At 49.7% G+C, this 18,932-nt stretch overlaps 1 protein-coding gene across 1 annotated transcript; it reads right to left on the minus strand.

The window, feature by feature from the left end:
* Positions 1-335: 335 nt before the first annotated feature.
* HROB (homologous recombination factor with OB-fold) lies at positions 336-18,668 on the minus strand. The gene is made up of 10 exons (XM_066255392.1): positions 18,467-18,668; positions 17,453-17,503; positions 11,481-12,662; positions 9,815-9,898; positions 7,309-7,449; positions 6,648-6,756; positions 6,373-6,458; positions 5,911-6,036; positions 3,290-3,404; positions 336-725 (listed from the first exon to the last, which is right to left on the minus strand). Exons 1-10 carry the CDS (start codon positions 18,467-18,469, stop codon positions 634-636), a joined length of 1,989 nt encoding a protein of 662 aa, XP_066111489.1. The 5' UTR covers positions 18,470-18,668; the 3' UTR covers positions 336-633.
* Between the last annotated feature and the right edge of the window lie 264 nt (positions 18,669-18,932).

Here is an 18,932-nt window from a genome sequence, read left to right on the forward strand (position 1 = left end):
TTGGACTGGGATGCAGAAGACTCAGGTTCGAGACCCCAAGGTCGCCAACTTGAGTGTGCTCATCTGGTTTGAGCAAAAGCTCGCCAGCTTGAACCCAAGGTCGCTGACTCAAGCAAGGGGTTACTCGGTCTGCTGAAGGCCCACGGTCAAGGCACATATGAGAAAGCAATCAATGAACAACTAAGGTGTTGCAACGCACAACAAAAAACTAATATTGATGCTTCTCATCTCTCCGTTCCTGTCTGTCCGTCCCTGTCTATCCCTCTATGTAAAAAAAAAAAAAAAAAAAAAAAAGAAGGTAGGAGCAGAAAGCATCAACTCCCATATGTGCCTTGATTAGGCAAGCCCAGGGTTTTGAACCAGCGACCTCAGTGTTCCAGGTCAACGCTTTATCTACTGTGCCACCATAGGTCAGGCCAGGAGAGCCAGTCTTAAACCAAGTTCTGGTATGCCAAAGATGATCTAAAGTGACAGCAGTGCAGATCCCAAGGAACATGGTGTTGAAAGTGGCCAGGGTGGGAGCAACCACAGAAGTCCTGAGCTTTGCCTATTTTCCAATCACGTGGTCTTCCTCCCCCATGGGCACGATCAGACACAATCAGAGCATTCCCTGGGTGCTCAGAGGCTGCCTGCTCATGGCGGGTGCCCTGCCTTGGAGCAGTCCCAACTGCTGGTCCCGCAGAAGAAGTCCTCAGGGAGCTCACTCAGGAGTCCATCCAGGTCATCTGCAGGGGGATGGAGAGGGTGGAAAGACTGAGTGACAACATTATAGCGCCACATGACTTCATTCTGAGGCTTCTGCCCTTTAAGAAGGCCTGGACCTGGCAGCACAGTCAGGAAGTGCCTCTCCCTGGGCAGTGGTGCCTGGGCCAAATGGCCTGCGGCTGAACTGATCTCCATCTTCTTTCTGCTCCCAACATATCCACACATAACAAGAGGCAGGGAAAAATGCCCGGGCCATTCTGATGAGAAAGAGGCTCCCTTTGGGCCTCAGTGGTCCCTCTCTTTCCATCTGGAGGAACAATGCCTGAGCAGAAAGGCTTCAGAGGACCCTGGTGCAACCCTATCATCGGCAGAGGGAGAAACAAGGCTGGAGAAAGCATTCGATGTGTTCAGAATCACATTTATGAATCTGGCTTCTCATCTGAAGATTGGGAGACAATACCATCCCCTCCCCCAAAGTGCCTCTATGGATGTAGGGAATAAAAGGACCTGTTCCTGACTGGTCCTCAGGTGGGGTGCTTATGTCTGAGAATTTGGAAACTGAGCTGACCTCAGTAATCCCTGTTGCTCCTATTATTGTTAACAATAGCAGCTAAGCCTGACCGGTGGTGGCGCAGTGGATAAAGCGTCGACCTGGAAATGCTGAGGTCCCCGGTTCGAAACCCTGGGCTTGCCTGGTCAAGGCACATATGGGAGTTGATGCTTCCAGCTCCTCCCCGTTTCTCTCTCTCTGTCTCTCTCTCCTCTCTCTCCCTCTCTGTCTCTCTCCTCTCTAAAAATGAATAAATTAAAAAAAAAAAAAACCTTTAAACAATAGCAGCTAACACTAAGTGCTTGCTCTGTGCCAGACACAGGGCCACACATGTCACACTCATCGCTTCATTTACATCTCACAGTACCCTCCTTCATAGGGCATCCCGTGGTAGTTCCTGTTCCAATTCCCACCCTATCTGAAAGAACAGGGTTAACGAGGTCAAACCACTTGCTCAGGGTGCGCATTCTCAGGCTCCATCTGATGCTACAGCCACAGCTGTCAATAGAAAACTCATGCCTAATGGATGGGCTCAGGCAGCCTTAGGATTTAGATGGGAAATGACACCTGCAGAGCCAGCTCCCAGTCTGGCTGAGCACTTGATAAACATTTTGCTGGAGGGATAGAATCAGTTCAGGGCACTCAAAATTTAAGATGAAAGCACTGTTCGCAGGGAAATAGGACTGGAATTTGATGATAACAAAACAAGTTGCCCCTCACTAGCTACATTATGACTATTTGGAGACACACTATGTTAAATGGAGGGAAATGAGCAGTCAGGAAACTGGGAATCAGAGTAAGAATTAGTATTTCTGTCTCCCAGCCTTGTCCAGCCACCATCTGCTGCCCCCTGGGCAGGTCTGTCTCCGCAGTGTATCTGTGACACCAGCTGCAATATTCTACAGGTGGCTCTCCCACTCTTACTGCATGACCACCAGCAACATTCTGATGGTGATTTGACTTGTCATCAAGCTTAGTTACAAGGAGAGAGTGCAAGTTTCCACAGAAGATTCCAGCATAAGGAATACTTTTTCATAAATAAGTGGGCTTTGGGTTTTATCCATTGGTCTACTGTGTATTTGGTTAATGTGGAGATACCCACACTTAACTCCATGAACTTTGGGGCCAGAATGCGTTGAATTTATGAAATCAAAAAGCTAGGGACCACGGCCCTGGCCGGTTGGCTCAGCGGTAGAGCGTCGGCCAGGCGTGCAGGAGTCCCGGGTTTGATTCCCGGCCAGGGCATACAGGAGAGGCGCCCATTTGCTTCTCCACACCTCCCCCCTCCTTCCTCTCTGTCTCTCTCTTCCCCTCCCGCAGCGAGGCTCCATTGGAACAAAGATGGCCCAGGCGCTGGAGATGGCTTTGTGGCCTCTGCCTCAGGCGCTAGAATGGCTCTGGATGCAACAGAGCGATGCCCCAGAGGGGCAGAGCATTGCCCCCTGGTGGGCATGCCAGGTGGATCCCGGTTGGGCGCATGCGGGAGTCTGTCTGACTGCCTCCCCGTTTCCAGCTTCGGAAAAATGAAAGAAAAAAAAAAAAAAAAAGCTAGGGACCAGACTTGGACTGTGCTGGCTTGAGTGACACTGCCTCCTGAGGAACAAGCTGGTCTTTCCCTAAGACATCTGTGTTTGCACTGCTCAGCTCTGTATCCTGACTCCCAGCATTGCCTGGAAGGCCTCTGAGCTTAGTCAAGATGTGAAAATCTGCCTCTGTGGTTTGGCCATCAGCCTGCAGAAAACTCAAGGTGTGGCACAAGGATGGTGTCCATTCACCTCCTTGTGTCTAACAGCACATGGCCTGGAAATGGGGGAGACCAGCGGATCATACTCCACTTGCTTTATCTGGCCCCTGTCACATGGTTAGTCTGTGGTCTGCAGGTTCACCCAAGAAGACACCACATCTGGTTTCTGTAAGATTTCATAAAATCCAAAGATTCATGGGAGGAACAAGATGCAGCCAGAGAATCTAGCTGAACAATTAAAGAGGAAACAGAAGGAGAACTTTTGCTCCTGGGTGGGCTGACTGCCTTACCTGCTTCTGGGAGTTCTTTGGGGGATGCCCCTGACTCTGGCTTCTGTGCTGTTCTGAGGTCTTTCTCAGGCTTTACAGTCTCATGCTGGAGGCTGCCATGGACGCTGCCTGGATCCTGCGGGCAGACAATCTGGTTACCAATGCCTGTGCCCCTGAAGCCCCTCTGGACAAGTACTACTTCCACCCAGATAACCTCAAACGAATAGGTGGGGGCTTAGGAAAGACAGGATGGAGGAGTGTGGCAAGGGCTGGTGCTGCGGGAGGAAGCTACAACACCAGACATCCAAAACAACAGATAATTAAAATCACAAAACAGAAACAAAAAACCTTTTTGGCTGACTTTCTTTCCTAATTCAATATTTATTTGCTGTTTCAGGAAATCTATGTAATTGGAACAGAGAGTAAAGGGGCCATTCAGAAATATGTTGAGGAGTTAGCCTGGGATTAAGAATTAGCTGTTGGCCCTAACTGGTTGACTCAGTGGTAGAACATCAGCCGGGCATGGGAAGTCCCAGGTTCAATTCCCAGTCAGGGCACACAGGAAAGGTGATCATCTGCTTCTCTGCCCATCCTCCTTTTCTCCCTCTCTCTTCCTTTCCCACAGCCATGGCTTGATTGGTTTGAGTGCACTGGCCCCAGGCACTAAGGATGGCTCTATGGAGCCTCTGCCTCAGGTGCTAAAAATAGCTCAGACCAGCATGGCCTCAGATGGGCAGAGCATGGGCCTCAGATGGGGGTTGCTGGTGGATCCCAGTTGGGGTGCATGTGGGAGTCTGTCTTTCTGTCTCCCCTCCTCTCACTTAGAAAAAGAAGGAAAAAAAAAAAGAATTAGTTGTTAACAATCCCCAAACTAGACAATGTTTTTATTTTTACCCTTTTTTTTTTCTTTTAGTGAGCAGAAGGAAGGCAGACAAACAGACTCCCACATGTGTTCCAACCAAAATTCACCCGGCATGCCCACTAGGTGGCAATACTCTGCCTATCTGGGGCTGTTGCTCTGTTGCTCAGCACTGGAGCCATTTTTTTTTTTTAGTGCCTTAGGCCAACTCGTTTGAACCAATTGAGCCATGGCTGTGGGAGAGGAAGAGAGAAAGAGAGAGAGAGAAGGGGGCATGGAGAGGCAGATGGTTGCTTCTCCTGTGTGCCCTGACCAGGAATTGAACCTGGGACTTCCACATGCTGGGCCGAAACTCTACCACTGAGCCAATTGGACAGGGCCCATTTCAATTTTTTTTTTTTTTTTTTTTACAGAGACAGAGTTATAGTCAGAGAGAGGGATAGATAGGGACAGACAGACAGGAACGGAAAGAGATGAGAAACATCAATCATCAGTTTTTTGTTGCGACACCTTAGTTGTTCATTGATTGCTTTCTCAGATGGGCCCCGACCGTGGGGCTACAGCAGACCGAATAACCCCTTGCTCAAGCCAGTGACCTTGGGTCCAAGCTGATGAGCTTTGCTCAAACCAGATGAGCCTGCGCTCGAGCTGGCAACCTCGGGGTCTCGAACCTGGGTCCTCGGCATCCCAGTCTGATGCTCTATCCACTGCGCCAATGCCTGGTCAGGCCCGTTTCAATTTTTTTAAAAAAATTTCATTTATTGATTTTAGAGATGGGAGAGAGAGAAAGAGAATGGGGCGTGGTCGAGAAAAATAAAGATAATTTTTTTTGAAGGGAGGTGCTTTTGAGAGAATATGGAAGGTTAAAAAGAAAGATGAGCCTGCCCTGTGGTGGCACAGTGGATAAGGCATCAACCTGGAATGCTGAGGTCACCAGTTCAAAACCCTGGGCTTGCCGGGTCAAGGCACATATGGGAGTTGATGCTTCTTGCTCCTCTCTCTTCTCTCTCTTTCTCCCCCCCCCAAAAAAAAAAAGAATTAAAAAAGAAAAAAAGAAAGATGAGGAAAATGGAAGTAGCAAGTTAGAGCTAAAGGTATAACTTGTCTAGAAGTCATTAATTCTAAACTATTCATTTTATAGATGAAGCAATAGTAGGGGAGGAGACAGGACTTGCCAAGCTTACATTGCAGATTAACAGCAGAGCAGGAACATGACCCAGGTCTCCTGATTCCCAGGCCAGGCCATGACACCAGCCCAGGATCCCAGGAAGGGTGGGAGTGGCCATGAGCAGACGCTATATGCCAAGTCAAGCTCCCTGGAGTGGAGCTGCCTGTAAGCCCAGTCTCCCTCAGTTCCCAAACGGAGTGTTCCAACCTGAGTTCTGTGTGAGTATCCCATCACTTAGCAGAGGGAAGATGCAGAGCAAGTGCTGGCTCACCTATCTGTACCTCACTGTTTTCTATACTGCCACTTGTAGATCTGACCCTTAGTCACTTACTGAGGGCCACCACCCCTGATGGACTCTCAACTTGATTAGTTCTCAAGTGACTCTTATACTTTCCAATGGTCAAGTCTGCCATTAGACTCTCAGGGATCGCCAAGAAGCCGGCTGTTCCTCTAGGTCTTGTTACTGTGTCATATGGCAGGCAGCTGGACCAGGGACAGGAGGAGATGGCCCTGTCCCCAAAGGCATCTTCAGCTCAGGGTGGAAACAGGGAAGAAATCAGAAGACCCATACAGAAGATGGCTCTACCAGTCCTCATTCCATCCCACTCCTCTTACCTTGGGGAAGGGCTGAGACGGCTTGAGGAAGGTCTCATCCCCACAATCTGGGCTGTAAATATGGACCAGGTTGTTGGGCGTCACATTGAGGTAGTGGTTTCGGAGTGAAGGAGAAAACACTCCAATCTGGAGTCAAGGAAGGGGAAGGTCAGTGCCCTAATGAAACACTAGGTGCGGTCAGCTGGCCACCTGGTCCCGGTTTCTCCCTTGGTAACCTCTGCACCAGGGTCACACAAACTGCTCCTGCCCCAGCCCTAGCGTCAGAGTAGAACCACTTATCACATCCTCCTTCCTGCACATCCCAACCACCCCCAAAGAATGGAGTCAGGCCTCTACTCAGCTCTAGTAAGCCAGGGTCCGGCACCAGCCCAGGCACTCCTTGCCGGGTACTGGGAGGGAAGAAAGCCACACAGACAGCTCGGGGTCTCTTCCAGGCAGGACGTAGAGAGCAGCTCCCCATACCTGCTTTAGCAGCAGCACTGAGCCAGGCTTCAGCTCATTCTGGCGTGTCTCGAGCAGCAGCCTATGCACCGTGCCCTGCATCTCTCCTGCAAACACCACATCACCCATCAGTCTCAGGGTCAAGGGCTGCACACTGACTGGTTTGGGTACTGGCTGGGAAGTGGGCTGCTCACTATATCAATTTCCCCAACTACAAATGGAGAGGGTGACTCCTCCTCACCTCCTGACCTCAATGAAGGCCACTCATCAGACACTCCCAGGACCTAACTCCTTACCCGTGGGGTCCTTGAAAACCACACTGGCGTCCATCGTGCTCCGAGTCAGGGATTTGATCATCACTGCCATATTGGGGACCTTGTTCCTGGGAAGCTGCTTTAGGGCTGCCTGGTTGAAAGAAGATGCATTTGGTGAGCCAGCCATGTCCCAGCTGTAAGGTTCCCAAGTGCGCCAGGGCAAACTAGGGGGTGGCGAGTGGCAGAGCACAGGTGTGGTGATGATCTTCCTTTGTGGAGAGCAAAGAGGCAGTTTACAGGGCTTATCTCATATCCCTCCAGCATGTCTTCATTTCTCTCCCCCCATCTCCTTTCTTTTATGTCTGTGCTTTTAAGTAGAGCTCTATCATGGCAGACCATGGGCAAGGTTGTGTTAGCACATGCATTGAAATGTGTCTGCACAAGACCCGACCTCTGGGGAACTCTTAGGATAGCAGTGTACTACCACGCCCCATCCAGGGCCTGGATGTGCAGAGACATGCCCATAGTACACTTTCTCCATCTGCCTGAGCTCAATACTATAGATGGTAGTGGAAAGGTAAGTGAATGGAAGATACAACCAAAGGGCTGCCACTCATAAAAAGGCCTGGGGTAAGGGGGAGCAAAGTTAGTGAAAAGGATGAAAATGATCTTCCTTTCGGGTCTCAGCACCCAGGACCCTTACCTTCCGCAGCACCATGACAATGCTGTAGGTACAGAGGAAGCAGGTGGGGTCTCTCTCATCCAGGCCCAGAGCAGATTTCATGGCCAGCCAGGGTCCTCGCCCAAAGTCCTCCTCCACCGATGCCTGGGAACTAGCAACAATCTGGCACCAGAGCAGAGGGAGAGCCAGCATGAATGAGTCTACTTTGCTACAGACCTCATTAACCCTTTTAGTAGTGAGTTTTTTTCATGTTCACTGACCCCTGGGAGTAAGGTTTTTTTTCAAAAAATGAAATTAGTTCCAGTTTGTGTGTATGTGTGTGTGCGTGTGTTTACAGAGACAGAGAGAGGGTCAGAGAGAGGGATAGATAAGGACAGACAGACAGGAACGGAGAGAGATGAGAAGCATCAGTTTTTTGTTGCGATGCCTTAGTTATTCATTGATTGCTTTCTCATATGTGTCTTGACCAGGCGCTACAGCAGAGCAAGTGACCCCCTTGCTCAAGCCAGAGACCTTGGGCTCAAGCTGGTGAGGTTTGCTCAAATCAGATGAACCCACGCTCAAGCTGGCGACCTCAGGGTTTCAAACCTGGGTCCTCCACATCCCAGTCCGACGTTCTATCTACTGTACCATCTCCTGGTCACGCCCAGTTACAAACTTAAAATCATGTTTGTTTGATAACCAATTTATAGAAACAAGAAGAACATACATTTGCCTTTTTTAATGTTGCCTTACACATTTTTTTTTTCTGGAGTTGGAAACAGGGAGGTAGTCAGACAGACTTGCACATGCGCCTGACCGGGATCCACCCGGCATGCCCACCAGGGGGCGATGCTCTGCCCATCTGGGGTGTTGTTCTGTTGCAACCAGAGCCATTCTAGTGCCTGAGGCACAGGCCACAGAGCCATCCTCAGCGCCCGGGCCAACTTTGCTCCAATGGAACCTTGGCTGCGGGAGGGGAAGAGAGAGACAGAGAGGAAGGAGGGGGGGTGGAGAAGCAGATGGGCCTTTCTCCTGTGTGCCCTGGCCGGGAATCAAACCCGGGAATCCTGCACACCAGGCTGACACTCTACCATTGAGCCAACCGGCCAGGGCCACCTTACACATTTTTAAAACAAATCAATCGTACTCTGGATGATCAGGAGGCACGAGGACGTACGTGAACGTTTGTACTACTCAAGGGGTTAAGGCAGGATGAGGGGGCAGGAAAAAAAGGGCAGTTTCCTGCAGCATCGTGGCCACAGTGTCCCCTTTCATTTATCTCCAAGATCAGAAAAAGGTATGTGAAATCTTGCTGCATATCCCATCATATCACACTTAGTGACAATAGCAAAGGTCCTCTTTATTTTCTTTTATTTTGAATTAAGTCCTGACTTTAATCATGATACATTGAAGCAAAAGGCTATCCATGCTTGTCTCCTGTATTAGACTTGAAAAGTCTCAGAGCTAGGAAGCCCCCACATACATTTATAGGTTTACAGAGTGCCTTAGTCATTTTGAAACCAGTCATATTTTATTTGGGATATCTGGCTTTGACTATTAACCTTCTTACAGAAAAAAAAATGCTTTGATTCAGATGAGTATTTACTGCTTTGGGTCTGAAATGGATTGATGGATCTGTGGAACAGCAGCAAAGAGAAAAACTGCTGCAGAGAATTAAAAGCAAAAGTGGGTCTGAGGGAAGAGCAGGTCAACCAGAATGCCAGGGAGGAGGGAGGCTGGGCCTCCCCTACTGAAAGGGAACTCACTGGAGGCAAGATGAAGGCAGATCCTTTTCAGCTTAATTCCCAGAAACCTGAGAAGAAGGTTCCTGAGATACAATTTCCTAATACTTATTACACTCTCCTCCTAAGAAAAAGCTGGGCTTTTTCTTTTTCCCCCTCCAGAGAGACAGAAAGATAGGAAGGGAGATGAGAAGCATCAACTTGTAGTTGCATCACTTTAGTTGTTCTTTAATTGCTTCTCATATGTACCTTGACTGGAGGGCTAGTGACCCCTTGCTCAAGCCAGCGACCTTGGGCTTCAAGCCAGTGACCACAGGGTCACTTCTATGATTCCACACTCAAGCCAGTGATACTGTGCTCAAGCTGGTGAGCCCGTGCTCCAATTGGAGGAGCTTGCGCTCAGGCTGGTGAGCCTGTGTTTAAGCCAAAGGAGCCTGTACTCCTGGCGAGTGGTGTTTCCAAGCTGGCGACATTGGTGTTTCAAACCTGGGACCTCAGTATCCCATTTTGATGCTCTATTCACTGCACCACCGCCGGTCAGGCTGGGCCTTTCTTTCCTGGACGGGAAAGAAGGCTGGCTCATGGCATCAGTTATCACCCAGCTGGCATCAGGATAGGCTTCACTTTTATGCTAGTAAAGTTGTAAACCTCCCAAACTGCCTTCCCCAAATACCCTTTGGTGTGTGACCCCAGGGAACAGGCCTAGCAGCATCAACTCTGATTCTCAACTCCTGAAACATGCAGGGATGTCCTTCACTCTTAAATGACGCTCAGGAAGTTAATGTTTGCACAGATTTAGTTACCTCTGTCCGGAATTTAGCCAGAGCACCATGAGTCGGAGTCTGGGGCGTGGAAACCATGATGTCCTCCATATTTTTCCCACTATGCTACAAGAGGAGAGAGAAGAAGGCGAGAGCAAGCTCAGCAGCTGTTATTTACAAGTGCAGCTTCTTGTCTGGGTTACATAATGAGTTCAGGAAAACTATCAGGGACAATTAACACATATTACATCTCTTCTAACAAAGTCTCAGGAGCCTCACTGGCAGCTCAAGAAGGACACTTTGGGGATTGTTTTGGGAATGTGAGGAGCTACAGCTGGCATAGGAGCAAAACCCAGGGCTTCCTGAAGGGGGCAATGACCTGAATAGAGAGGTCTGTGATCGGCAAAGGAACAGCTTTCTATAAGTCCCTTCTCAGGGTCCCAGCCCTTCCCCTTAGAGATCCTGCCCAGGAAGAATGTGGATGGCCTCCTTGGATTTCCCTTAAACTGCTAGGGAAGAGCAACTAACAGGGGCAAACTGTTTCAAACACCTTTTTTTTTTTTTTACAGGGACAGAGAGAGAGTCAGAGAGAGGGATGGACAGACAGGAACAGAGAGAGATGAGAAGCACCAATCACCAGTTTCTCGCTGTGACACCTTAGTTGTTCATCAATCGCTCTCTCATATGTGCCTTGACCGGGGGCCTTCAACAGACCGAGCAACCCCTTACTCGAGAGTCAGCGACCTTGGGTCCAACCTGATGAGTTTTTTTGCTCAAACCAGATGAGCCTGCGCTCAAGCTGGCAACCTCAGGGTCCTAAACCCAGGTCCTCCGCATCCCAGTCCAACGCTCCACTCTCTGGGCCACACCTGGTCAGGCTGTTTCAAACACCTTTAAAATGCTAAGAAAGGGATGCACCTACCATGATCAAACCAGATCCCCAGTCCACTGATCTAAGATCTGATTCAAGACTAATTTGATGGATCCTGTCACCCACACTGCTGAAACCCAAACTCTCAGCACAGCCACAGCTTCCCCACATGGGCCCCACACACAACGAACTGTTCTGTGGCTAAGAGCATACCGCTCCTGTGCCTCTGTGCCTCTGCACATGCTCTTCCTTTTCTTCCCATTGAAATGTCTTCCAAAGCTCAGCCTTACAACATATGCACCTGTTGACCTACTACTTGTCCATTCAAAGCCTACTCAGCAAGCCCAAGGAACCACTCTCAGCACCCAGAAAATTACCTCTACTCACACAGCATTTTATGAGCGTCATTATTATGCATAATTGTTCGTTTCTTCGTGACTGCTTCCTCCCCTAGAAGAAGCTCCTTAGGACAGGAACTATTTCTATTTTAATCTATATTCTCATTTCCAAGCAAACTGCCCAACTTAGCAAATATAAGTGGGTGAATACTCCTGCCTCAGTGCTAACAGGTGCTCAACAAATTATGAATATTATTAAGTTCTCAGAGCCTTAAGCACCTTTCTTATGTGTGGTTTTCAAATATTTAATTCTGCCTTCCCACTTCTGTTGGTTCTTCCACAGATCTGAAGACCCTCCCCCTTGCATTTCCTTCCTTCCTTCACTCGTCCCAGGGTGCAGATATTCTGGGACTGGACAGTGTTGGGACTCGGCTTCTTTCCTTTGCCCCTCAACATCCTGGATGGCCCTGGCTTCTGCCAGAGAGAAGCTGTCACTCACTTGGTGAGGCAGGATCCCTGCAGGGCCAGGGAAGCGACGTGTTTTGGCTCTGGGGGCGGTGCGGGTGGGCTGCTGGGGTGTCCGGCTGGCAGCAGTGACCAGCTGTACCAGGTGATTGGTGACTATGGGCGTCTGCAGAGTTGCTTGGGGAGCCAGGGAGAAATGGGGACCCTTACAGGTGCTGACAGGAGACTCGACAGAAGTCATTGGAGCTCGGGGTTGTAAGGGCCCCCGAGGGAAAATCCCAGAGACAGTCCTCGAGAGCGCAGAAGAGCTGGATTTGGGAGTTTGTGGAAAATTAGGTTTGCCACTTGAGCGGGCAGTTGGAGACTGGAATGACCGACTGGGAAGACGATCCTGAGGGCTGCTCTGAACAGGCCTGCCAGGGACTTGGGAAGCCTGGGGTCCTCGAAGTGGAGAACCTTTGGGACAGACTTCCCAGTGGGGTTGCTGAGCAGGAGCTGAGAAGGCAGTTGGGATAAGAAGGTTACCCACGGCACTAGGTCTTAAGTGGGGCTGTGGAGCCCTATGGTAGACAACAGGATCTGGAGGCTGACCCTGGGCTGACATGTTATCAGTTATGTGGGTGGCAGTCATGGGCTCCTTTTGGCAAGATCTGCTCAGATCAGCTATCCGAGCCCTTTTAGCCAAAACTGAGTCTTCCTGCTGCCAGGTGGACAGGATTCCTGTGGCCTCACTGTTAACTCCAAGTTCCAGCTCCATGCCAGACTCTTCCAGCTCCATGTTTGCCAGGACCTTATCAAATTCATCTTGTTCAGGCCCCTCAAAGGCACCAATCGCCTGCTGTTTTCTCTCAAAGGTAAGCAGGGGGCGGGAGGCTGAGGACTGTGGTCTTGCTGGCCCTCTGAGCACTTCTGTCAGTGTCACCCTTCTCTGACCGCCAGCCCAGCTGCTGGAAGTTGAGATAGGCCTTAGGGGGGTTGTTCCTGCGAAAGGTTGGCCCCTGACGGCCCCGAGCATGCTGGAGGTAGGAAGGTGGAGTCCCAGGGCTGGTAGGTCCGAAGCCTCTGAAGCAGCAGTGGGGCATGATGGCAGCTGCCCAGAAGACTGTGCCTGCTCAGTCACTTGTGGCCTGGAAGAGACAGGTCTGAGGCAACCAGCATTCACAGGCCCTGAGCCAGCAAACCGGTTTTCAGTGTCCTCCACAGCAGACAAGAAATCCTACAAATAAGCAGACACAGTGGAAAATCAAGAAACACTCTGCTTTTACTGTTTCAGGCATGTGCATGTATATATGAGCAGATACACACAAGTAAGAAACAAAGGCACGAAAGGCAATGGCGGAGTCTCTCACCACCTTTGATCTTGCCATGGGCCTACCACCAGGCTTCTACCAGAAATATTCCCATGCTAAGTCTTCAGGTAGCTTCTCTCTTTTTATTCAATCTCAAGTGGGGGTTGAGAGGTAGGGGGTAGACAGTGGTGGCAAGCTGGGGGAGCAGGAGAAGCAAATGTACCACGGCACCAAGGAGTCACACAAATTACCCATGGTTACAAGGAGACTAGCTTTCTGGTGTCCAGCCTGTAAAATAGAGACCTGTCCAGCTGGTCACGCTGCTTGTTCTCAGCCCACTCCTCACCCCCACCATACACATATACACAGCCTTCAGTAAGCCAGGGAGGCCTAATAGGCAGAAGTTAAATATAGCTTTTCAGACAAGTTAAATTAAGTATGGATTCCAGTTGGGAAGCAAGGTGAGATTGACACCTTCGAGAGCAACAGACCTGTTCCGAGGGTGTTTCTGAGTCAGAACTGCTGATTTAACTGACAGGAAGGTCCCCACCGCCCCCGCCCCCTGCTGCCACACTGGATCGTCTGGGCTAGAGAAAGGTTTTTCCCTACTTTGTGTATTATGAGGAGAGGAGCATACTCCAGCACAACTACCTTAGGATTTAGCAATAACAATATCAGAATTACTGCAGCAATGAAATCTTGGTGATCCTGGGAGTTGATGGATCTCTTTTCTCAGGAGGAACCCCTTTTTAGACATAATGTCATCTGCCTTGGGAAGGGGGAAAGGGACTGGGCATGGAACAGAAACTTGAGCTGTCTGAGTCTTCCCCTATTTTAAAATTTTTCCACGGATTTGAAAGAGGAGACGGGAAAGAGAGAAGCATCAACTCGCCATTCCACTTAGCTGTATACTCATTGACTGCTTGGGACCTTGGTGCTCCAGCACGATTATCCACTGAACCACCCTAGCCAGGGCTGCCTTCACTCTTAATTTCATTAACAGCCTAGCAGTCCTACCATCATCCAGTAAGAACCAAGAAGGTCATTTTTTCAAGCCTGTAATCATACATCTCCGAAGCTGAAAGACAAAGACAAGGACACTGCTCCTTGACAAAGCTGGCAGTTTTGATTTATTCGTAAAAAATATCAGTCAAGTCCCCAAGTGATAACAAAGACCTCTAACATTTGAAAAAAAAAAAAAAGACCTCTAACATTTGAAACCTCGCTGGGTGCCAGGTACCATGTAAACATTTTACCAGGATTTTCTCAAGAATTTTTACACTGGGGCCCTGGCCGGTTGGCTCAGTGGTAGAGCGTCGGCCTGGCGTGCAGGAGTCCTAGGTTCGATTTCTGGCCAGGGCACACAGGAGAAGCGCTCATCTGCTTCTCCACCCCTCCCCTTCTCCTTCCTCTCTGTCTCTCTCTTCCCCTCCCGCAGCCAAGGCTCCATTGGAGCAAAAGTTGGCCCAGGCGCTGAGGATAGCTCCATGGCCTCTGCCTCAGGCGCTAGAATGGCCCTGGTTGCAACAGAGCAACACCCCAGATGGGCAGAGCATCGCCCCCTGGTGGGCGTGCTGGGTGGATCCCGGTCGGGCGCATGCGGGAGTCTGTCTGACTGCCTCCCCGTTTCCAACTTTGGAAAAATACAAAAAAAAAAAAAAAAAAAAAAAAAAAGAATTCTCACATTGGCCCTGTGAATAGGTACTGTTATTATTCTTGTTTTTTGGATGCAAATACTAAGACCTAGAGACGTTAAGTAGCCACAGAACCAGGACTAGAACCTATACGTGCCCTTTTCACTATGTCTTGGGGACTCATAAATGGACTGATTTTTAAGAAGTCTGACAAAGATTGTTTTCCCCCTTCAAACCTCATTCTCAGAAAGCCTCAGAGTAAGGGCCCCTGATGCAACATTCACCATCATACTCAGCACAAATTAGGCATCTGGACAAATTCTAAATGAGATTTTTTTTTTTTTTTGCAGAGACAGAGTGAGACAGGGACAGACAGACAGGAACGGAGAGAGATGAGAAGCATCAATCATTAGTTTTTCATTGTGCATTGCAACATCTTAGTTGTTCATTGATTGCTTTCTCATATGTGCCTTGACCGCGGGCCTTCAGCAGACCGAGTAACCCCTTGCTGGAGCCAGCGACCTTGGGTTCAAGCTGGTGGGCTTTTGCTCAAACCAGATGAGCCCGTGCTCAAGCTGGTGACCTCGGAGTCTCGAACCTGGGTCCTCCACATCCCAGTCCGACGCTCTATCCACTGCGCCACTGCCTGGTCAGGCCTAAATAAGATTTTTATTATTTTTATTTTTTTATTTTTTTGGTATTTTTCTGAAGCTGGAAACGGGGAGAGACAGTCAGACAGACTCCTGCATGTGCCCCACCAGGATCCACCCGGCATGCCCACCAGGGGCGATGCTCTGCCCCTCCCGGGCGTCGCTCTGTTGCAACCAGAGCTACTCTAGCGCCTGGGGCAGAGGCCAAGGAGCCATCCCCAGCTTTGCTCCAATGGAGCCTTGGCTGCGGGAGGGGAAGAGAGAGACAGAGAGGAAGGAGAGGGGGAGGGGTGGAGAAGCAAATAGGCGCTTCTCCTGTGTGCCCTGGCCGGGAATCGAACCCGGGACTTCTGCACGCCAGGCCGACGCTCTACCACTGAGCGAACTGGCCAGGGCCTAAATGAGATTTTTAAAGCAAAGCACTGGGAGGCCCTGGCCGGTTGGCTCAGCAGTAGAGCATCGGCCCGCATGTGGAGGTCCTAGATTCGATTCCTGGTCAGGGCACACAGGAGAAGTGCCCATCTGCTTCTCCACCCTTCCCCCTCTTCTTCCTCTCTGTCTCTCTCTTCCCCTCCAGCAGCCGAGGCTCCATTGGAACAAAGTTGGCTCCAGGCGCTGAGAACGGCTCCATGGCCTCTGCCTCAGGCGCTAGAATGGCTCCAGCCTCAATGGAGCAACACCCCAGATGGGCAGAGCATCAGCCTCTGGTGGGCATGCCAGGGGGATCCCGGTCAGCCGCACGTGGGAGTGTGTCTGACTGGCTCCCCACTTCTAACTTTGGAAAAATTAAAAACAACAACAAAAAAAACAACAACAAAGCACTGGGAGACAAAAAGTAGGCTTGAATGGCTTGTCATTGATAAAATTGAGCAATTTTATTCTATAAATGTCGTTTAGTAATTTTCATGTATGTTAAGACTCAAGTCAGGGGACCAAGACTTCATCTTGGCTGTTGGTGCTTTATTTATTCATTTTTAGAGATAGAAGAGAGAGACAGAGAGAAAGGGGGAGGAGCAAGAAGCATCAACTCCCATATGTGCCTTGACCTAGCAAGCCCGAGGTTTTGAACCAGTGAACTCAGCATTCCAGGTCAATGCTTTATCCACTGAGCCACCACAGGTCAGGCATGGTGCTTTCTTCTTAAGCGGGTTAATTTACTTTCTGGGCTTTACTCACTAAAATCCTACTCCTTTGTGAAAAGGATTTGGGGTCCCAATTTTGGGCCTCCCATATGAAACTATATCCTTTGGATCTAAGTGGGAAGAGAGCTGTGGAGATTGCTAGTTCAGCAATTGCTGGCTATACCCAGAGGTCAGAAATACCTCTGCTGGCTCCATCCCCAGAAATTCTGATTTAATTGGTGTGTGACAGGGCCGCAATAGCAGTGATTCTAATGTGCTAACTTCAGATCTAGTGTAATCCCTCAACTTCTGAGGAGAGTGAGGGAAGGAAAGAGCATTTGAGGCGAAAGAATGCCTCGCATATTGCAAAAGAAGAAACAGGAGGCCAGAGAATGAAGTAATTTGCCCTAGCTCACGTAGCCAGCTGGTGATCCAAGGCCTCCTGCTATTTAATAACTGTCCTGTCTCTGGCTCTCCATAGACTTTCTTCCCACCACAACTATATCATTAAGGTGAATTAGGCCCTGGCTGGGTGGTTCAGTGGATAGAGCATCGTCCTGACATGCTGAGGTCGCAGGTTTGATCCCTGGTCAGAGCACATAGGAGAAGCAACCAATGAGTGCACAACTAAATGGAACAATTAAGTGAGACAAGTTGATGTTTCTCTCTCCCCCTTCCTCTCTCTGTCTCAAATCAATGGGGAAAAATGGTGAATTAAATCATCCACTAACATAGCTTCCAGGCAAGGGCTCTTATAATTTAAAGGTATGACAATCAAGGAGGTCAGCTCTCTGGCCTTTTATCTGTTTCTAAGAAATTTACATTTCTCATCATTCCTCAGCCTTCCACAAACCAAAAGCAATGTACATATCAAGTGAAAGACTGGGTCAGCCTGACCAGGTGGTGGCGCAGTGGATAGAGCATCGGACTGGGATGCAGAGGACCCAGGTTCGAGACCCTGAAGTTGCCAGCTTGGGCGCAGGCTCATCTGGTTTGAGCAAAAGCTCACCAGGTAAGACCCAAGGTCACTGGCTCAGCAAGGGGTTACTCAGTCTGCTGAAGGCCCGCGGTCAAGGCACGTGTGCGAGAGCAATCAATGAACTAAGGTGTCGCAATGAAAAATTGATGATTGATGCTTCTCGTCTCTCTTCGTTCCTGTCTGTCTGTCCCTATCTATCCCTCTCTCTGACTCTCTCTCTGAAAAAACAACAACAACAACAACAACAAAAAAGACTGGGTCAGATTGCTTCAAAATGTTCTGGGCTTGGATGTTTACAATTTAAGACCTCCTCTGTTCACCAACACTTCTTACCTCATCTTCAAACTCCTCCTCCACAACAAATAGCTTCTGCAAACTGCATGACTGAAAGGAAAACAAAGCAGTTGAGGTTGGAGGAGAAATAAAATTTGCAAGTACACCCTGTCCTCACTCTACTTCTTCCCAATTCTAACAAAACCATCAGGTGTAATGTCTTTGGTTTGTTTTGCTAGTGTTGGAAGAGGGAAAAACTATGAGAGGAGATGGGATTTACTTAGAGACTTAGGTGATTTCAAATCCTTTCTCTGTAAAATTATCTACTCAACCCCATCTAATCTTAGAAAAAGGGGGAAGAGGAAAGGAAAGGCTGCCAAAGGAAGCATGGGTCATTCTTTAGACTCAGCACTGCACACATGGGCATAAGGATTTTGCAACATCCCAAAGATCTGGTCTGAGGAATTTGTCAAATATAAGACATGACCATAAATCCAAGCATGCCTAGCACAGTGGTCTTGTTTCTAAAAGCCAAGTCAGTGATTTTCTTCCATCTAATTTCATGCCCAAAGGTTAGGGTCCTCGGAAGGTGGGATGCCCCAAGTCCACAGTTTCTTCTTCTTTCTAGGCAGCAGGATTGCAGTGGCCAGCTTTAAAATGTGTGTCAAATTCAGAGCCAAGAGCTGTGCCTAACCCCTGATGTCCAAGCAGCAAGAGCTACAGTTAGGGACATCTACCCCTAAGTGTCCTAGAAGCAGAGTGTTTGGGTTGGAGGGAGGGTCTGGCTCAGGAGGCGAGACGTTTGAACGCATCGGAAAGATGAACATAAGTTCGCCAAGAAGAGATAAAAGGTAACAAGAGGGAAACTGAGGCCCTGAGAGAAGTGGATGGAGAGAGCCTTTCCAGGGTCTCAGGGCGCGTCCGCTCCAGGCCCTGACTCGAGCCTAGGTCTCCCGATCTCACCCAAACCCTAAACCGGCCCTGCACATCGGCCGGGTGAGGAGCTGGAACCTGGAAGGCAGTTCCGGGGGGCCCTGGAACCAAGAGGCCAGGCGACCCCAGGCGCGGCTTTACCATGGCGACAGCGGCTGGGCTTCCGCCAGAAGGTCTGTCCAGCAGGCCCCAACTCAAGTGGTCGGCCTCGGACTTATTCCGGGGAGAAAGGTGGGAGTCTGGACGCCGGTGTCTCCGGGCCGAGATCGGAGAGGTTTCTACGACCTGGGCAGGTACAGAGAGAGGGTCGTCGGGAACTGAAGACCTGCGCCCAACGTCGTATTCGAAGCCCCCGCCACTCCAGTATCTCCGCCCTCTTAAAGGGGCGGGTCTATTTTATCCTGCCGACACAAAGGCCCTTCTTCGACCAGTCTTCCGCCCGGGCCTTAAAGGGAAAGTGAAGAGCTCTTGGTCGCCCCCGAGTGGCCGCTCGGCCGGGTCAGCTGGTTCAACATGCGTTTCGGTGACCTAGGTTGGCAATTTGGTCCCCTTATGTCTAATCCTGCCGACCCTCTCCACTCTTATGTTAAGCACGCTAGGGACTGGA

The sequence above is a fragment of the Saccopteryx bilineata genome, chromosome 2, assembly GCF_036850765.1.
Source record: "Saccopteryx bilineata isolate mSacBil1 chromosome 2, mSacBil1_pri_phased_curated, whole genome shotgun sequence".
Lineage (NCBI taxonomy): Eukaryota > Metazoa > Chordata > Mammalia > Chiroptera > Emballonuridae > Saccopteryx > Saccopteryx bilineata.